General features: G+C 43.0%; 1 protein-coding gene across 2 annotated transcripts; it reads right to left on the bottom strand.

The window, feature by feature from the left end:
* Positions 1–568: 568 nt before the first annotated feature.
* Positions 569–2808, bottom strand: LOC136501810 (berberine bridge enzyme-like Cyn d 4). 2 transcript variants are annotated; one of them, XM_066497344.1, is made up of 2 exons: positions 1073–2808; positions 569–893 (listed from the first exon to the last, which is right to left on the bottom strand). In XM_066497344.1, the coding sequence occupies exon 1, from the start codon at positions 2794–2796 to the stop codon at positions 1189–1191; it is 1608 nt and encodes a 535-aa protein (XP_066353441.1). In that variant the 5' UTR covers positions 2797–2808; the 3' UTR covers positions 569–893; positions 1073–1188. The 2 variants fall into 2 exon arrangements, with proteins under 2 accessions (XP_066353441.1, XP_066353442.1); XM_066497345.1 differs by having other exon boundaries at positions 1103–2808.
* Between the last annotated feature and the right edge of the window lie 16237 nt (positions 2809–19045).

Here is a 19045-nt window from a genome sequence, read left to right as displayed (position 1 = left end):
CATAGTGGACCACCTGCGAGTGCGTCATGCGGGCGTTGGCAAATTGCATATATGAATCACGGAAGATAAAAGGCCAAGCCGCACAAGGTCCCTTGGGTTACCGGCAATGTCTCAAATAGCTCGCTATAGTTGGATTTAGCCTCTGGGAAGGCCGAAGGCAAAGCTAATCCACTTTTAGCTCTAAACACACTTTTTGCCGCCAGCTAAATAGCACCCCATTTATCCCGCTAAGCATAGGGGAGAAACTGAACAGGGCTGTCGAACCAGTTGTGCAAAGATAATCCGCTTTGAACTCATTTGTTTATAATAGTATTTGTAAGGAGGCTATCACTTGTTGATTGGTATTTGTAATATATATGTGTGGTTTATATTTTATTTTTATATATGGATAGAATTCAGTGATGCTTGACATATCTTTTGTTTAGCCGCTAAATGGCTTAGCGCGCTATAGCCTTTTTAGCCTTTAAAAGAGCTAGCCGCTAAAGATCATAGCCCCTGCTATTTAGAACATTGTTCACCAGACAGCTGTTGGAGGCGTGCGTAACTGTAGGAGGTAGGAAATGGGGCTCTCAGAGACTTTAGATCTCATGTTTGAATTGAACAAATACAAAGGATAATATATTATTCACATCTCCTATATCTCAAACGCCTGAGATCTGGGCAGACGCTCAGGCGACGTTCTCCGCGCCTCCTCCTTCCCTTCACTCCAGCGGCGGCGGTGTCTCCTCCCCGACGTGCCCGCTCGGGCGTCGCGCCCCGTGCCCTGCTCCCACGTGTTCTAGCGGCGGCTCCTCCTCCTCGGTCCCCTCCAGCAAGACGGTCCAGGAAGAAGATGAACAGGGGGCTGCATCAGCTGGGGTGTTGGATCTTGATCCAATGGCTGAGATGGTCGCCTGAAAAAAAATCCAAATTTCAGGCGCCTGGATTATAGCAATTCCCTATATTATTTTGAACAAGCGAACTAGCTAGGCACACGTACGCCACTTCACAGAGACAAATTATTCCACCCAATTAAGAAATAAATCGTAAAACGATAGATAGATGTAGTAGTAACTAGGAGCCTGCCACGTACGGATCGGAGGCGAAATTCCTTGGTACGTACGGATTGACGATCACCAGCACTGGACGTTCCAAGAAGTACGGCCTCCATCCATCCACCAATGCAAATGGAGCTCCGAACCCTACCATTCATTTTGCAGCAGCAGGAAGAGGAGGGATGCTCTGCTCATTCCTGAAGAAGTCATGAGGATCCACCTTGCTCTTCACGGCCGCCAGTCTCTTGAAATTAGCTTTGAAATACTTCTCCCCCCAAACCCTAGCCTTGGCGTAGCTGGTGACGTTACCACCCTCCTCCAGCTCGTTCGTCCCCAGGTCCAGGTCCCTGTAGTTCACGTACACAGCTCTTGGGTTTTTGGACACGTATGGCGTCAGATCCTCGTACACTCCCCTGACCCAGCTCATCCGCTTCTCCAGCGCCGCCGTCCCGTTCTCGTACCAGACCGAGTAGAACTGGAGCTGGTAGAGGTAGTTCCGGTGCGGGAACGGCGTTGCCGACGGCGAGATGCTGCCCATCCGGCCGCCGTAGGGGTCGAGCATGAGCAGCGCCGCCTCGGGCTTCTCGAACCAGTTGGACCAGATGCTCTCCCACGCGTGCCCTGGCATGGCCTCCTGCACGTGGTCGGACTTCACCTTGAGGTAGTAGTATGGATTGCTGCTCCTGTTGAGGAGCACCTCCGCCGGCAAGTCGGCCCTGCCGTAGTTGAAGAAGACGGTGGATTTCACCCAGCTCATCTCCTGGCAGTCCGGCTCCGTCATTCCTAGGTCCGGGAAGTGACCTCTCATGGTGTCGACGAGGCTGCCGCACCGGCCGAGGAACAGGGCGACGAAGTTGGCCTGCTGGTTCTGCACGAGCACGCGGAGGTACAGGTCCCTGGGGAGCGCCGGCGCGATCGCTTGCCATTTGGTGATGAGGTCGACGGCGGACTCGTTCCTCAGCCGGCGGATGCTGAACACGGTGACGGTCTCCGTCACGGGCACCAGCCGCACCTTCCAGGAAACGACGACGCCGAAGCTCTCGCCGCCGCCGCCTCGGATGGCCCAGAACAGGTCCTTCCCCATGGTGCTCCTGTTCAGCAGTCTCCCCTCGGCGTCCACCACCACGGCGTCGAGGACGTTGTCGGCGGAGAGGCCGTACTTGCGCGACAGCGCGCCGAACCCACCGCCGCTCAGGTGGCCGCCGACGCCCACGGTGGGGCAGTTGCCGGCGGGGAACCCGAACGTGGAGTTGGCGGCGGCGGCGGCGTAGTAGAGCTCGCCGAGCGTGGCGCCTGACCCGACCCAGGCCTCGGCTCTCGAGGCGTCGACGTGGATCGCGCGGAGCGCAGCGAGGTCGAGCACGGCAAAATGCCGGTGGGGGTCCACAGAGGCGTAGGAGAGGCCCTCGTAGTCGTGGCCGCCGCTGCGCGTGCGGATGTGGACGCTGTGGCGGCGGCCACAGACCACGGTGGTCTGGACATGGGCGGGCTCGGTGGCCGCAACGATCACCAGCGGCCGGCTCATGGTGGTGTCTGGCGTGACGTAGTAGCGGAGGTTCCGGACAGAGGACACAAGGACCGAAGAGAAGTTGTTGTTTGCTGGGGTGTAGATGAGGGAAGGCGGAATGTCCGCGGAGAGGCAGCTGAGGAATCCATCGACATCGCTGCTGGAAGCTGAAGAGGAGGATGTTCTTGCGCTGGAGAGGATGCATACAATAAGGGTTACGAGAAGGTGCAAGATTATTGTTGGTGTTCTTGCCATGACGATTGACGCGTAAGTACGTGGCAACTGTGTGTGTTGGAGGCTCGGAGCGAAGGAGATATATTTATAGGCAACAGTCGTGTTGAACTTCATTTGCGGCTCTCTTCTTATGATGGCCCTGTTTGGATCCATAGGTTAGAGCTAGTTTGGGCTAGTTGGAGCTCAACTAACCATAAAGTAGCCAAACAGGAGGGCTAGAGTGGGTTATTTGCAACTAGCCCACCCTAAAAAACTATCCCCCCAAAGAGGTGATTATTTGGGCTAGTTGGGGCTATTTGAGGTAGGGTCCACTGTTTTCTCTCTACTTTCACCCGTACCAATGATTTGGAAAGCACATTTATTATCATTTTAACCCTTGTATCCAAACATCTCTTAGGCTAGAGTTAGCTCAGGGCTAGTTCTGAGCTAGAAACTAACTCTAACCTCTAGCTGTGCAAGTCACATGATTAAATAGCTGTTTACCTAGAATTTTAATTAAATGATAGGTTACCTGGATGATTAATGAGATTTGACGGGAAATTACTATGATGATATATTAGCTCAAGTCACATGAACTTATGATGATTAGCGCAAGTCACATGATTAAATGGCTGTTTACCTAGAATTTGAATTAAATGATAGTTTATTACCTGGATGATTAATGAGATTTGACTGGAAATTAGTATGATGATTAGCGCAAGTCACATGATTAAATGGTTGTTTACCTAGAATTTGAATTAAATGATACTACATCCGTTCCATCTTATCCGGCGCACACGCGTATCAAGATTCAAACTTTAAAAACTTTGACTAATAATTACGCTAATAATTTTCAACTATTATAATACAAATTTTATATGAATAGATTTGTAAGGAATTATACTATCCAATAATTATAAGTTTATAAGTATAAATAATATAATATAAATCAAATGAATGGTTAAAGTGTAATCTAGGAGACCGTATCATTCTAACTTGCGCCAGATAAAATAGAACGGAGGGGGTAGTTTTATTACCCGGATGATTAGTGTGATTTGACAGGAAATTACTGGTAAAAGCATCTCCAGTATGGTCATTATTCCCCGATCCAACTAACATATTGGGGGAGTTGGTGCAATTTGGACCTTTAACTACTGCTCTCCTTCACCTGACAAAGAAAGTCAATACAGACTTTTACTCGCTCTCCTTAAGTTGCCTAAGAAAGTCTCAAACTAGTTATTATATTCTGGGATGGAGGGACTTACCATGACAAAATGAACTCTGAACAATCTCTAGTACACTTGCTTTGAATCAGTTTGGTCTCAAAGTTAACTTTGATAATTAGTTTCTCTTACCTTACATTGCCCTATATATCATTTTATAACTAGGCCTTCGATACGTTACACCAAGAAAATAGAGAAATTCTGGACATTTGCTAAGAAAAATAAAATGTCTAGCCTCAAACAAAGAAACATCTTAGGTCTTGTTTGGATGTGCATGTATTCATCTCAATCCACATATGTTGAAATGGATTGGAGTGGAATTAAACTAAGTTTGATTTCATTCCACTCCAACACATGTGGATTGAAGTGAATACACATGCATCCAAACAAGGCCTAAATGCTTATTTTAAAGTTGTTTGCACAAGAGTACGTAATAAATTTTCTTAAATGCTTCTGTGCAAGTGCCAAATAATTTATACTGTATTGGACAAACAGGTGCAAAACATTACCAGGGCAGTGAGTTTATTGGCTATTTGGTAGGAGTAGAAATGTAGAATTGTTGTGAAGTAATACCGCCGTTCCAAATTATAGGTCATTTTGGGTTTTCCAGCTACATAATAATGTTTACTATGCATTTAGATATACACTGTGTTTAGATACATAGAACAACGCATAGTACAAAATGACCTATAATTTGAAATGGAGAAAGTATAAAATTATACTTGGAAATACAATCAACCACTCTATAGCAATGCTAAAAGCTATTAAGACTGTTGGCCAATGGCCACTAGAAAAAAATATCAAGAAAGTCATATGTCTCGGAGTCGGAGTGTTTTTCTGCATGCATGCAGAGACGTTTACGTGTCAGGCAGTAGTAGCTAGATCGAGTTTGAGTTGGACACTACATCTAACATTGAAACGTGATCTCATGAGCCAATGAGCTATATATACACCCTTTTCCCTTCCATGGTTCGGTGCATGACTTTGAATCGGAAACGACTTGTTGGCTCTAAACGTAACGTAATCGAACGTGTGTTATAGTCAATTATGTATGTAATTGCTGCTGCTAGCAACACGAACGATTTCTTTCGGCACACGTACGGAATGAGCTCATGGCGCACACAGAAATTAAAGACCATGTGGACCCATTCCAGGTGCTAGGGTCACAAGTAGTCACAGATAGTTCACAATAGGCATCACATGCAGTTCATATAGATATATTAACAATACATTAATGCAAATAAACTTTAGAATCACTAGTAGGTTCATTCACAACCACAAATAGTCACAAGTAGTCACAGGTAACCCACAAATGCAAATGCAAATGCAAATAAAATCACAAGTAGTCACTTAGGCCACGAGTTCCACTACGACAACGCTGGGTCATAAGGCTCATTCGATGCCACCGATTGATGCTACACAAAAGGAGAAGGGATTGCATGTGTGAGCCAAGATTGAACAACACGTATGGTCTCTCTACTGCCTAACTAGTATAACCCTTGCAACTATCAGCAATATCTTCTCCGTTGCATTGTGCTCTAGTATGATTGCTTAAGTACTAGTTGGTAACAAACATATAGCATTAGTCACTAAGTTTCTAGTATCAGGGCATCTTTGTAAGATTGATTCTGCATAAACTAGAAACGGTGATTATAAGGTTGTAAATCGACTCACAGTGCCTGAAATAGTATTTGGAGCAGGTTGAGGAGGAGGGACTGGCATCGGTGGCGGAGGATGACCGATTGCAGCTATAGCACCCGGTTTTAAGAACAAAACCAGATACACACTATATGTAAGCCCAGGAAGTCAAATCTCACATATAGCTATAAATAAGGGTAATAACAAAAGACAATGTTTAAATACATAGCGTATCAGTATAGAGATTATAACCTCAGAGTATAGACAGCGGAAAGATAACTCCAATCTTCAAGCGAAGACTCCAGTTCCACAGAGACAACTGATTGGTTGATCACAATCCTAATTCCTCCAAACTCTAGCAATCTGGTACCCATCCGGGATTTTTCCAAAGATTTAAAAAGTAAAGCAAGCGTAAGTACATGTCGTACTCAACAAATATAACATGGGGTTCATGAGGCTCAAAAGGTTGACACTGGTTAACTACGATTAGCTTTTAATGAGTCATGATTTTAGCAATTGAGTAGCAACAAGTTTATCCACAAGCCCATAAACACATGATCAGGTAAACATGAATAATGAATAGCATAATGAGTAATTATTAAGGAGCATATTCATCATCAGCATCATCCATGTTCATCAACATTAACCATTAGTGATCATCTATTCCGTAAGGGTTCCAAGGCCGCTTGTGACCGTGAGCACGGCTGATATACCAGTTTTACACTCTACAGAGGTTGTACACTTCCACTGTGAGTCGTGATTTACCCTTTCGCCCGAGGTGATCTGCCTCTTGACCCACTACCAAGGAAGGTCGGCAGGGTTCACTATGAAGCCTTTCAAAGGTTCGTCTAACAAATTAGGGCCATGACTTTTACTTCTCCAAGTGATAGCACTTTTCCAAGTCATAATCCATTTCATTCCAACGAGGATATCACAAGCTCAAGACCAACTTGGTGAAGATGTCCTATAGATTCTTGTGATCCTCCTAGAGGTCACTCTTACTTCCAAAACGACAGTACTTCCACGCTCCACAATGGATAACTCCAAATAACATGTCGGTTAGTTCAACTCACGCTTCCTTAGTTGACCTAATGAACCGGCCACTACTTTTCTTCTCGTATAAAGACACATCCCACACCTTTGACAAGGTGCATCATTATAGCTATAAAACTCTTGTCCGGATCTAGCAAAGCTAATACTTAGATTTTACTTCAATCTTTTCTTGGACTCCTTCAACACTTAGCTGAGGTCTCTTGATCCAAACTAACTTAAAAGCTTCTCTAATAGCTCTACCAAAATCTTGATGATCTTGGTTAAACCTCCCTTGAACCTTTAATCAAACTTCTTTGAGACTCTGAGTTTCTCTAACATCTTTGGGTACCACCATGCTTCCGCTGCGCAAACTAGAACGTAGGATACTTCATCTTACAAATTCTTCAACTTGGCTACCCCCTCAAGAAAAGATAAACTAGGGGACACCAAGAATAGCTTGCACATTCTTTTAGATGAGCTAACTAGTATGAAGTCATTCTGGCATCCCGATGATACTCTTGTATATGGGCAAGGACAAGAAATCTGGAATTCCTCGCGAGCAGAAAAACAACAACGTTGTAAAACGGCTGTTACTCTCATTTTGTTAATCCAATGAAGTTGTAGATTGTACCGTTGGAAAGATTATCAAATCCTTCACAACTTCCTTATAGAACACTTTTCCAAATTCTGCAGTTAACTTGGTCTAAAATAGTGCACAATAGAAACTACTCTAGATTCCAAACAGCACAGATGCATCAGCTTATGATTTTTGTATCTCCATAACCAAAAAATAGCTATCAAGCTGATTCTTGCGCTCAGAGAAAGATATTGAAGTGTACTATTGTCCAGAATTTTCTCATGATTCTTTGTCATCTAAAATCAGAGATATAAGCCGAAGAGTGCAGACTGCTCCAAAAAGACAGGATCAAGAGAACAGAAGAAAATCATAACCCAACTATTTATTGCACTGATCCTTATACCTTAGGCCTATAAACTAAATGAAATTGTGGGAACACCCAACAAGATCATTGCAATCACTACAAAAATCCAAAACAATCATAAGCATAATGACAGTTCAACAAAGCAATAAAGGTGCACACTCAATCATTGACTCAACTTGCGATACTATCGTCATCATTATGCTAGGGGTAACAATCCTAAGACTTATCTTCAGATTACGCAAGAAGGTAATGAGGAACAGTTCTAATAGCATATCAAATCAAGCAGTGGAGATGAGAACAAGGACTTTAAAATAAGCACCAAGGTAGAGATGAATAGCAAGGGTAGAGATATAGTAGAGAAAAAATATCAAGGTTCATAGAGCAAGGGTTTTATAGCAATTTCAAAACCTTAGGACGGCCAATTTCTAACTAGGTTTGTGTCCTACAGTCAGCATTGCTCTGACACCACTTTGTAGCACCCGGTTTTAAGAACAAAACCAGATACACACCATATATGAGCCCAGGAAGTCAAATCTCATTTATAGCTACAAATAAGGGTAATAACAAAAGACAATGCTTAAATACATAGCGTATCAGTATAGAGATTATAACCTCAGAGTATAGACAGCGGAAAGACAACTCCGATCTTTAGGCGAAGACTCTAGTTCCACAGGGACAACTGACTGGTTGATCATAAGTATAATTCCTCCAAACTCTAGCAATCTGGTACCCATCTGGGATTTTCCAAAGATTTAAAAAGTAAAGCAAGCGTAAGTACATGTCGTACTCAACAAATATAACATGGGGTTCATGAGGCCCAAAAGGCTGACACTGGTTAACTGCAATTACCTTTTAATGAGTCATGATTTTAGCAATTGAGTGGCAATAAGTTTATCCACAAGCCCATAAACACATGATCGGGTAACATGAATAATGAATAGCATAATCAATAATTATTAGGGAGCATATTCATCATCAGCATCATCCGTGTTCATCATCATTAACCATTAGTGATCATCTATTCCCTAAGGGTTCCAAGGCCGCTCGTGACCGTGAGCACGGCTGATATACCAGTTTTACACTCTGCAGAGGTTGTACACTTTCACTGTGAGTTGTGATTTACCCTTTCGCCCAAGGTGATCAGCCCCTTGACCCACTACCAAGGAAGGTCGGCAGGGTTCACTATGAAGCCTTTCAAAGGTTCGTCTAACAAGTTAGGGCCATTAGATTCTTTCGGCAAACAGATATAGGAACCCCCCCTGTCGAATGGCACAATTCCATCATGGCTATACACATAAGAGTAGAGCTTGTCCAATACCCGATTCGGCAAGCCATTCTTACACCAATAAAGGTAACCACTAACAAGCTAGAAAAGGTCCTCATACTGAGCTAAAGCTAGAGCCTTGTAGCCCTCACAGCTATACTGTAAGTCCTAGATGATCACTTACAAATAAGTCCTTAGGGAGAGGAATCTAGAGCACCATAAATATAGCCCAATGCTCTAGCCCCCTTGTTCCATGTTGCTAAAAAGCATCTTTTAGTGTTTATTGCATATACCATTAGTCAAGTTATAAGATCATGGTTGTAGTTGAGCACTAGCAAAGCTACCCAATGCACATCCCAAAGGAGTCAAGGTACAAGTACAAAATACTAGAAAATCCTTAGTGGCAGTCAAGGTAGACACATGCAATATGAATTAAGTGATTAAAGGTGTATAGGACAACAAGGAAGATCCTATGCTATACTTGCCTTAAACTTATATCCTTCTTCAAGTCTAAAACTTCAAAGATCTACTTCTTGATTCACCACGTATAACTCATCGATGGGACAAGATCATAAAGCACCACACAACCATCCATGCAATCATACATGAAGCAAACAATTACATCTATATTAGAACAGTACACCAATCATAGAAAAATAAGTAAAAGAGTTTGAAATACGATTCTACGCATCGCTACCAACACACAGTCGCAAGAGGCACGCTGATCGGAGCTACGGTTGAAAAGATACAACTACCGAGAGATCTGCTCATAAAACTATTAACTTCAAGTGTTTTAATTATATAAAAACATATATAAGATATTTTATAGATAATATAAATTAAGTCAAATTTAAGTTTGAATTATAATGCTAAAGTAAAATAAATCATATTTTATTTATAAAACATAGTTGCATAATTATTATTCAAATTAGAGTTTAAACCATGAAATTCTAGAAATAGTGACATGGTAACCACTATTACTAACGCGTAGATCTCGTCGCTATGAATCTAACGCAACTTGAATGGGCTAAAACGGAGTTAAAACGTAAAAGATATGAAATAAATAAGATTTCCTTTAATAAAATAATAAATTAAATCTAACCTCGAATTTTAAAAGTTGAAAGCTTTTCTAACAGTTGTATGAACATGTAGATTATGAAATTACGAACCTAACGCAAGTTCAACGGATCAAATCGGAGTTAAAACGGAGAAGTTGTGGCTAAAACAAATCAGTGGCAAAACTTATTTTGAATCTAATCCGACGAAACTACGCTTTCCAAAAAAGAAAACTTAACCTGTGATTGCGCTTTGGACCACGGGTTTATCTGCCGAAAATACAGGGGCTCTTTAGCAAAAAGAACAGTGAAAGGGTATGTTTTAATCTAGTCCATTGATCTAAAAACGGACGGCTAATGTGTATTTCTATTGTATTTCAAGGTTTGTTTTCTTAAAGAAAAACGGCCACAAAGCTCATGCATGACCTCATATGATGTCATCAAGGTAGCCAGCAGATTGGAACAGCGCAACGCATGCAGGCTCACGGTCGGTGGTGCCGTGGCCGGTGACGACCAGAGCTCGCCAGAACAGCTAGAGAAAAAGGCCTAGGCCCCGGTTGACCAATAGGAGAGCAGGGATACCGAGAGAGCGACGGTGAGCTCACCTGCACACTAAACGGAGATGGACCGGAGGCGGCACCGGGCTTGGTAGAGTAGCAGCAACTTCCACAGGGTAAAGCTCGTCGGCTAGCTCGAGTTGACGGAGAAATAGCAAGATGCCGCGATGGCTTCGGCGGATAGGCTCGGCTCCTCGGTGAGATTCAACTGGGTAGGAGCACGAGCTCAGGCATGAACGGCAGTAAAACGGCAGGCGACATCAACGGCGACAGTGGCGTGAGCTCAGATGGAGGCGACGGCTTGCGCTTGGATTCGGCGAGGGCGTAGCGGTGCCGGGGCTCGGTATTTATGTGACTGGGATGCTTGAGGCGCGAGGCAAGGCGACGCTAGGCGGCCTCAGACTCTCGACAACGGAGTCCAGCCTAGTTACGTGAGGTAGGAGAAAGGCCTGACATGTGGGCCCGGGCTATCGGTGAGCACGGAAGGAAAGGAGGGGCACGCTGCGGCCTTGTCGGCTGCAAAGCTGGGCCGACGCGGTGACTTGGGCCAGCGAGAGAGAGGGAGACCGGGATGGACCGCCGGAAGCAAAGGCCGAGTGGGGAGCGAGAAGCAGCCACACGGTGCCAAACGGAGCTGAACAGGCCGGCGCAGTGGAGAGAGGGAGAAAGTGAGTTTCCATTTTCAAATTTTTTCCTATTTGGTTTTTTTGAAAACCAAATTCAAACATGACCAAAGTCAAATTCAAATGGGATTTCAAATATAATTTTTCAACTCAAGTAAAAATGAGGAATTTTAGTAAGTCTTCCCATAAATAATTTTTACAACTTTTTAAATTCTTTTATTTTCAAATTTTCTTTTCTTTTACTTCAAAGCTGACTTCAAAAACATTTTGGCATATTTTCAATTTAAATCAAATTCACACAATACAAAGAAACAAATGCACCGGCATGTATGCACATCCATGTTGCTAGCTTATGATGGATTTTAGTTTAATAAAAAAATTTATTTTCCTATGTTTTTATGAGCACAAAATTCATAAATGAATTATTTTAATCCTATTTTCAAAAGTGCAAATTTTAGGGTGTTACAGCAGCATAAACACCCCTCATATATTCAAACATCTACTGCTCCATCCTCTGCCGCTCTACCTCCATCTTCGCCTCTAGCTCCTCCTGGCGCCTCGTTTCTTGTTCTAGCTGAGCCTACAATATTTCATCCCAATGTTACAATGCAATGCAAAAGTATATAAAAATCAATGAACGCTGAATAAAATAGAAATAACCTGGAGTGCGTTCATCTGGAACCGTGTAGAGTCCGACCGTGGGCGTATCGCCGAACTAGAACCCGTGCTCCGTGCTCGAATCTAGGAGAGAGTGGGAGTACTGGCCGTGTCGATTGTGCCGTCGCCAATCCAGAACCGGCCATGCTTCTTGCCTCCTCCTGCCCTCATGACCACTTCTCCATCAAGGTCATGGGCGCTCGGATCGTACTCTGGGCCATGGACCACCCTTGCCATCGATGTGTATCCATCGAGGCGGCTGTGGACGGACTCGTTGTTGTACGCCGAGGGCGGGTCCTCCAGGTTGTAGGCGACGTCGGACGTCGCCTTCCCCTTGTGGGCCAAAGCATATGCCATGAACTGGGGGCAAGGCTCGCCACCATGTGCCACCGACTGCAAAAAAGCAATATGATTAGAAATTATGCATAGTTGAGCGTTAGAATAAAGAAATGAATTCGCGTACCCATCTAGCCATGTATTCTGAGAGATTGAGGTTGCCTTGATGGTGTGTTGCACCCGACATCAACAAACGCCGCTCCCGGCAAGCGTTGTGATTCTCCTCCCACGCGGGGTCGCACCACCTGTCCACCATTGGGGCCCAGCACTATAGATCGTAGGCGCACCACCATGGAGGCACCTATGTAATCAAGTATATGACATATAAGAAGATGAAATTAAGCGTAATTAATCTCAGAAAAAATAAGTATTAATGTTCTATATTTACCTTCAGGTATTGTTTTAGGGTCAGGCTCATGGTTCTTGCCGCACTTTTAAGGATCCTCTCTCTCAGAATTTCCACGTGGTATTGGATCACGGCCAGGATGCGCGCGCAGATTTTTCTAGTGCCAATCGAAATCGACTACAGAACAAAATCAATAAGCTTAACAGGGCTCGGCAAATATGAAAAAGTAATCGAACAGGACCTCAGAATTCAAACACCAATCAGAATAGATATATGATCCCAATAAGTTAACATAGGATCATCGTGTAACAGTTCAAACTGAGACATTTATATATGACACACTGAGATCGTAACGAAAAGAACCTAAAAACTGCCATGTATAGAATTGTCTAGCAGTGGTCCAAAGATTAAAAAAAGAGGTGGGAATCAATGACCGGAAACTAAAGGGAGGAAATGAACACATGTCCAAAGTATGTCACTGAGACGTCGATTGCCAAATTTGACTACTTGATAAGTGTAGTGTAGTTGCCCTTTTGTGATATCAAATTGCGTTATTACTAAAACATAACATACACTGCAGCCATAAGCAAGGTTTATTTCCCTTGAATATGAACTGATGCAAACACCTAATACAAGCATGCAAGCACACTTCCTAATTTGACTCTGCTGAACATCTGCAGTGTGTAGTCAAGTATTCTTGAAAACTGATAAGCAAGAGAACAGTCACTGTTACTTATCTCCAATTTGCTAACATAACGGATTTTAGCTCTTTAGGTACTCTGTGCAGAAAAAATTTCAGTTATACATTGCACAATCCCTTAGAAACTTATCTATTTGAAGCAACCAAGTACTACAAACTGATAGAAATTCCACTACCAAACAACTGCGAACCAAACAATGAAATCACTAAATCAGACAAAGGGAACATGAAAGAGATGACCAAGGTACTACGCGAGAGGCCGGGCGCCAGAGCTCGCATTGTCGGCACGTGGGGGCGAGCGTCGGGTGCGGTACGTCGTCGGCGCGCGGGGGCGGGCACCAGGAGCGGGACGATGGGGGCTAGGCGTGGGGCGCTGGGAGCCTGCGTCGTCGACGCGCGGGGGCAGGCGCCGGGGGCCAGGCGTGGGGCGCTGGGAGCTAGCGTCGTCAGCGCACGGGGGCCGGGCGCGGGGCGCCGAGAGCCTACGTCATCGGTGAGTGGGGGCGGGCGCGGGCGCGGGGCTGGCGGCGGGGACGGCGGCGTTGTCTGGTTTGGGAGCGGCGAAGTGTTTGAGTGTGTGCGTGTGTGTGTGGCCGGGTGCGGAATTTTGGGTGGTTATGAAGGAGGTTTGCTGAGTGCCCGCGATCTAGCACTCGGCAAATTAACCTCCATTTTGTTTTTTTTCATTTTCAAAACCTAAACTACTGCGCGTGTGTGGGGCCGGTAATGCTATTTGCCGAGTGTCCTAGTTCTGACACTCGGCAAACTACAGGTTTGGCTATATGGAGGACAATCGGCAAACCTATTTTATTTTTTTTCATTACCAAATCCTAAACTATTGCGCGTGTGTGGTGCCCATGAAGCTGTTTGCCGAGTGTACCAGTTATGACACTCGGGAAACTATAGATTTGCCGAGTGTCATCTCAGGGACACTCCACAAAGTTCGCAAACTTATTGATTTTGTACTCATTTTATTATATTATTTGAATCACTTGTAGTTCAAATTTGACTTATATCAAAAAATTCCTTGAAATGCAATAAATTAATTAAATATAGCAAAATGCATCCAGAAATATACCAAATCTTAATACGGAGTACCACATGTTGTATGTGGAGAGTACAAAATGTTTCAAGGCCGGTAGAGAAAAAAAGCTTATTATTTCATGCAGTTGTTTCTCAAATTCAATTTATATCAATTAAAATTCTATAATTACACTTAACAAATTAAAATTATCAAACAGATCCAAAAATTTACCAAAATTACACATGAAACAATCTATGTTCTCTATTTCCTATACAAAAAGTTTTGAAGTCAAACCCCAATTCGACCGTTGCTTTGACTCCAAATCTTACCGATTCCTTCTCAACGCTACGATTCTTCTTCTAAGATACTTCAGTTTGTAAACATCGTACGTGACAAATTGTGCGAAACCTTCTCAATTTTTTACCATGGCCTCCACGTATGATATCATGGGATCTTGACAAATCTCATGATTTTTAGACATCGTTTGATTTTTTAAGAATTTAAAAACCATTCGGCCACACGTTCGTGGTCGGGTTCAATGAACATGATGTTCAAAATTTCCTGGATAAGGCCTCACACGGGACTCAATAACATGAATATTATTTTTTCTATTCATTTTGTTATATTATTTGAATCACTTGCAGTTCAAATTTGACTTATACCAAAAAATTCCTTTTAAGGCAATAAATTAATTAAATATAGCGAACGGATCTAGAAATATACCAAATCTTAACACTTAGTACCACATGTTATACACTAGTAGAGAACAGACCTTTGATCCTCGGCTAAAATGGGCTCTAGTCTCAGAATTTTTTGTGCTCGGGACTAGAAATACCTTTAGTCCCGGTTGGTGGCTCCAACCGGGACTAAAGGTCCCTGCCCAACGACTACTGCGCCAGACAGAGGTGGTAGGGACCTTTAGTCCCGGTTGGAGCCACCAACCGGGACTAAAGGTATACTTTTACTCCCGGTTGGTGGATCCAACCGGGAGTAAAAGTCTACTCCCAGGCCGTGGCTGCGCCTGGGGTTGGAAAGTTACCTTTAGTCCCGGTTGGATCCACCAACCGGGACTAAATGTTCTCCCTTTATATATTGGTCGTCTCCTTCTTCCTCCCCGAGCCCGAGCTCAGCACATTTTGAAGCTCACTGCACTAGTGTTCTTGCTTCCTCCCTCCCTCCATTGTTCCTCCATCCATTCTTCGATTCCTCCGTCGATTTCTTCGATTCCTCCGTCGATTCTTCAGTTGTAAAGGTTACCAATCTCATACTCTCATTTTTCACCATTTTTTATGCCATTTTGTTCACTATATATATTTATGGTTCTTTATTGTGGTTTTTTTCATTTGTAAGCAATTTGAGCTCAAAATCACTTCAAGCTTGCATATTTACATGAAAGAAGGTTAAAGTATATATAAATATAAACTTAGAAAATAGTTAGAAAATTATAGCAAATCCGTACTAGTTGAACTTGCGGACCGTGTTCAACTCGGCGAGCATGTTCTCTGCCAAGCAGTAACGGACGTCAAGGAGGAGCTTTGATTCTATGAGGGAGAGCGACAACGGTCGTGGAAGACCGTGTTCCCTTTCTCGTAGAATCGGAGCTCTTCCTTGACCAAGTACGGTGCCGTCCGGTGGAGAAATGCTCGCCGAGATGATCACGTAAGCAAGGTCAACTAGTACGGATGGTTATTTATTCACATGTCCCAATATCGTCGTAGTAGTCTGTCAATCACCGTACCTAAACGTAGTATATATAAATATAAACTTAGAAAATAGTTAGAAAATTATAGAAAATCCGTATTAGTTGAACTTGCGGACCGTGTTCATCTCGGCGATCATGTTGTCTATCGAGCGGTAACGGATATCAAAGAGGAGCTTTGATTCTACGAGGGAGAGCGACAACGGTCGTGGAAGACCGTGTTCCCTTCCTTGTAGAATCGGAGCTCTTCCTTGACCAAGTATGGTGCCGTCCAGTGGAGAAATGCTCGCTGAGATGATCACGTAAGCAAGGTCAACTAGTACGGATGGTTATTTATTAAAACATGTTTTTGAGCTATAATGTATTAAAAATGAGTATAGAGATCTAGATAATTTTATAGTTTCTTAATTTTATTTGTTTATAAAAGGAGAAATTTGTAGTGTATTAAAAAATGAGTATAGAGAGTAGATGGCAACTGCTTCCGGGTCCTCGGCCTATCATGGGTTTCCAAAGCGACTTAGGCCGGGCCTCCCTCTCATTCCATGCGGCAAGTGTCGTGATGAGACAAAGATTGTGATGGAGTACCGAGTGAAGAAGGAGGGTCCCAACAAGGATCATATCTTCTACAAGTGTCCGGATCGCAATGTGAGTTATTTTATCGTATTTAATGATTGTGGTTAGTTTATACCTATTTTCATGATGGTTGTGATTAAAGTTCTAATTTTTTGTTTTAATTTCAGTGGGATGGCAGTGGACGATGTTCAGGCTTCTACTAGGAGGAAGAGTATGTTGAACTCGTGCAAAAATATCTTGCACAATAGGCAGATACGACGGCTAATGAGGCAGTGATCCAGCCGAAGAAGCCCAAAGATGTTGCACAATCGGGGGATCTGTCTGTTTTAGTTGAGATTGGTCGCGAAATCCTTGTGCTCCTGAAATGTATTTTATCTTTAGTTCTTTTAGTGGTAGTTGGGATTGTCTACATTGTAGCGATGCTTTCATAAATTTGTATCTTTTGTGGTGGCACGCATGTTGTATAAATAATTAATTATGATCTAGGTTTTAATATTGTATTTATGTCATGTAATGCAGATGAGCCGTCATTGGATGTATAATGCTGATCGCCGCTCCCAAGAGTTCATTGATGGCATACATTCTTTGTTACGTGCGGCCAAGGCAAACAAACACGACGGTTTCATGTGCTGCCCATGTGACATATGTAAGAATACGGTGGAATATCCTTGCTCAAGGACTCTTCATTCATACTTGTTCAAGTCGGGTTTCATGCCAAACTATATTTGTTGGACAAAGCATGGAGAAACCGGTGTTGTAATGGAAGAAGGTGAAGAAGAACAATGGGACGACAATGATATTATTCCCGATGGTGCGTGCTTCAATGATACTACAATGGGAGAAGCTGAAGAAGAGGTAGCCGCAGAAGATGAGCCGGCTGATGATCTTTCTCAGGTCATTCGTGACGCACAAAGAGAATGTGAAAGTGAAAAGGAGAAGATCAAGTTCGAGCGGATGCTAGAAGATCACAAGAAATTGTTGTACCCAACTTGTGATATAGGGCAGAAAAAGTTGGGAACCACACTAGAATGCTGCAATGGAAGGCAAAGAATGGTGTATCTGACAAGGGATTTGGAGAGTTACTAAAAATCCAACTGATCTAGCTAAACTATAGAATGATGTGGTTCAATGTCTCGTCAGCTTTGAGTTGGTGTTCCCTCCTTTCTTTGATATTATGACACACCTCCTAGTTCACCTAGTCAAGGAGATTTTCACTCTCGGTCCTGTGTTCCTACACAACATGTTCCTCTTAGAGAGATTCATGGGAGTCCTAAAGAAATATGTTCACAACCGTGCTCGCCCAGAAGGAAGCATCGCCAAGGGCTATGGAACAGAAGAGGTCATTGAGTTCTGTGTTGACTTTATTCCCGACCTTGACTCGATTGGTGTTCCTGAATCGAGACATGAGGGGAGACTAAGCAGAAAGGGGACACTAGGGAGGAAAACATATATTGGTACGAATGATGATTATTTCAATAAAGCGCACTACACAGTTCTACATAACTCCTCTTTGGTAGATCCGTATATTGAGACACACAAGGATCTCTTACGATCCGAGTTTCCAGGGAAGACTGAAGCTTGGATTACAAGTAAGCACATGGAAACTTTCGGCGGTTGGTTGCGAAAAAAATGTCAAGGTGATGAGAGCATCCATGAGCAACTGTATTTATTGGCTATGCAACCATCATGGCATATCATCACATACAAAGGGTACGAGATAAATGGGAACATATTCTACACAGTAGCCCAAGATAAAAGGAGTACTAACCAAAACAGTGGTGTCTGCATAGATGCCACAGACCCAAATGGGAATAAGCAGACATATTATGGACGCATAGATGAAATATGGGAACTAGAATATGCACCTACTTTGAAGATCCCATTGTTCAAGTGCCAATGGGTCAAGGTGACCGGAGGCGGGGTAACAGTAGACAACGAGTATGGAATGACAACAGTAGACCTTAGTAATATTGGGTACAAAGACGAACCATTCGTCCTTGCCAAGGATGTGAATCAGGTGTTCTATGTCAATGATATGTCTACCAAACCAAAAAGAGGGAAAAACGATAATGACTCAACCAAAGAGCCAAAGCGCCACATAGTTCTTTCAGGGAAAAGAGTCATCGTGGGAATTGAGGACAAGTCGGACATTTTAGAAGATTATGAAAAGGATGACCGAATTCCGCCCTTCAAAGTGAACAAAGACCCTAGCATCTTGGTAAATGATGAGGACACTCCATGGTTACGAAGCGATCATAACCAAGGGACATATGTAAAGAAGAAGTTCACTGCTGTGCCCACTTGATGATATAGTGATTTAATGTAGTGTGTGTTTGAGATATTATGTAATAATTGTTAATTCAGATGTTTATTATGTCATGTTTCAAATTAAATCAATATTTGATTTGGTGGGATTTCTCTCTCAAAAAGGTAAATTAGGATACTGAGTGATGAAAAATTAAAATATTAACGTTAAAATGATGTGAAAACAAATTTCCTGTCCAAAACCAATAGTTTTAATAATTTTAATTAAACACTACATTTTTGCATTAACAAAATAATAAATATTAGTTACATTATGTTTTATAATTGTAACAAAAACTAAAAAAAGTTAGGTTATAGA

Source organism: Miscanthus floridulus, chromosome 13, assembly GCF_019320115.1.
Source record: "Miscanthus floridulus cultivar M001 chromosome 13, ASM1932011v1, whole genome shotgun sequence".
Lineage (NCBI taxonomy): Eukaryota > Viridiplantae > Streptophyta > Magnoliopsida > Poales > Poaceae > Miscanthus > Miscanthus floridulus.
The sequence above is the reverse complement of the archived record's forward strand: the minus strand, read 5'-3'. Positions and strand labels throughout refer to the sequence as shown.

Bases quoted from the DNA above. Each gene is read 5' to 3' on its own strand.
- LOC136501810 (XM_066497344.1), bottom strand. From the start codon at position 2,796: ATGGCAAGAACACCAACAATAATCTTGCACCTTCTCGTAACCCTTATT.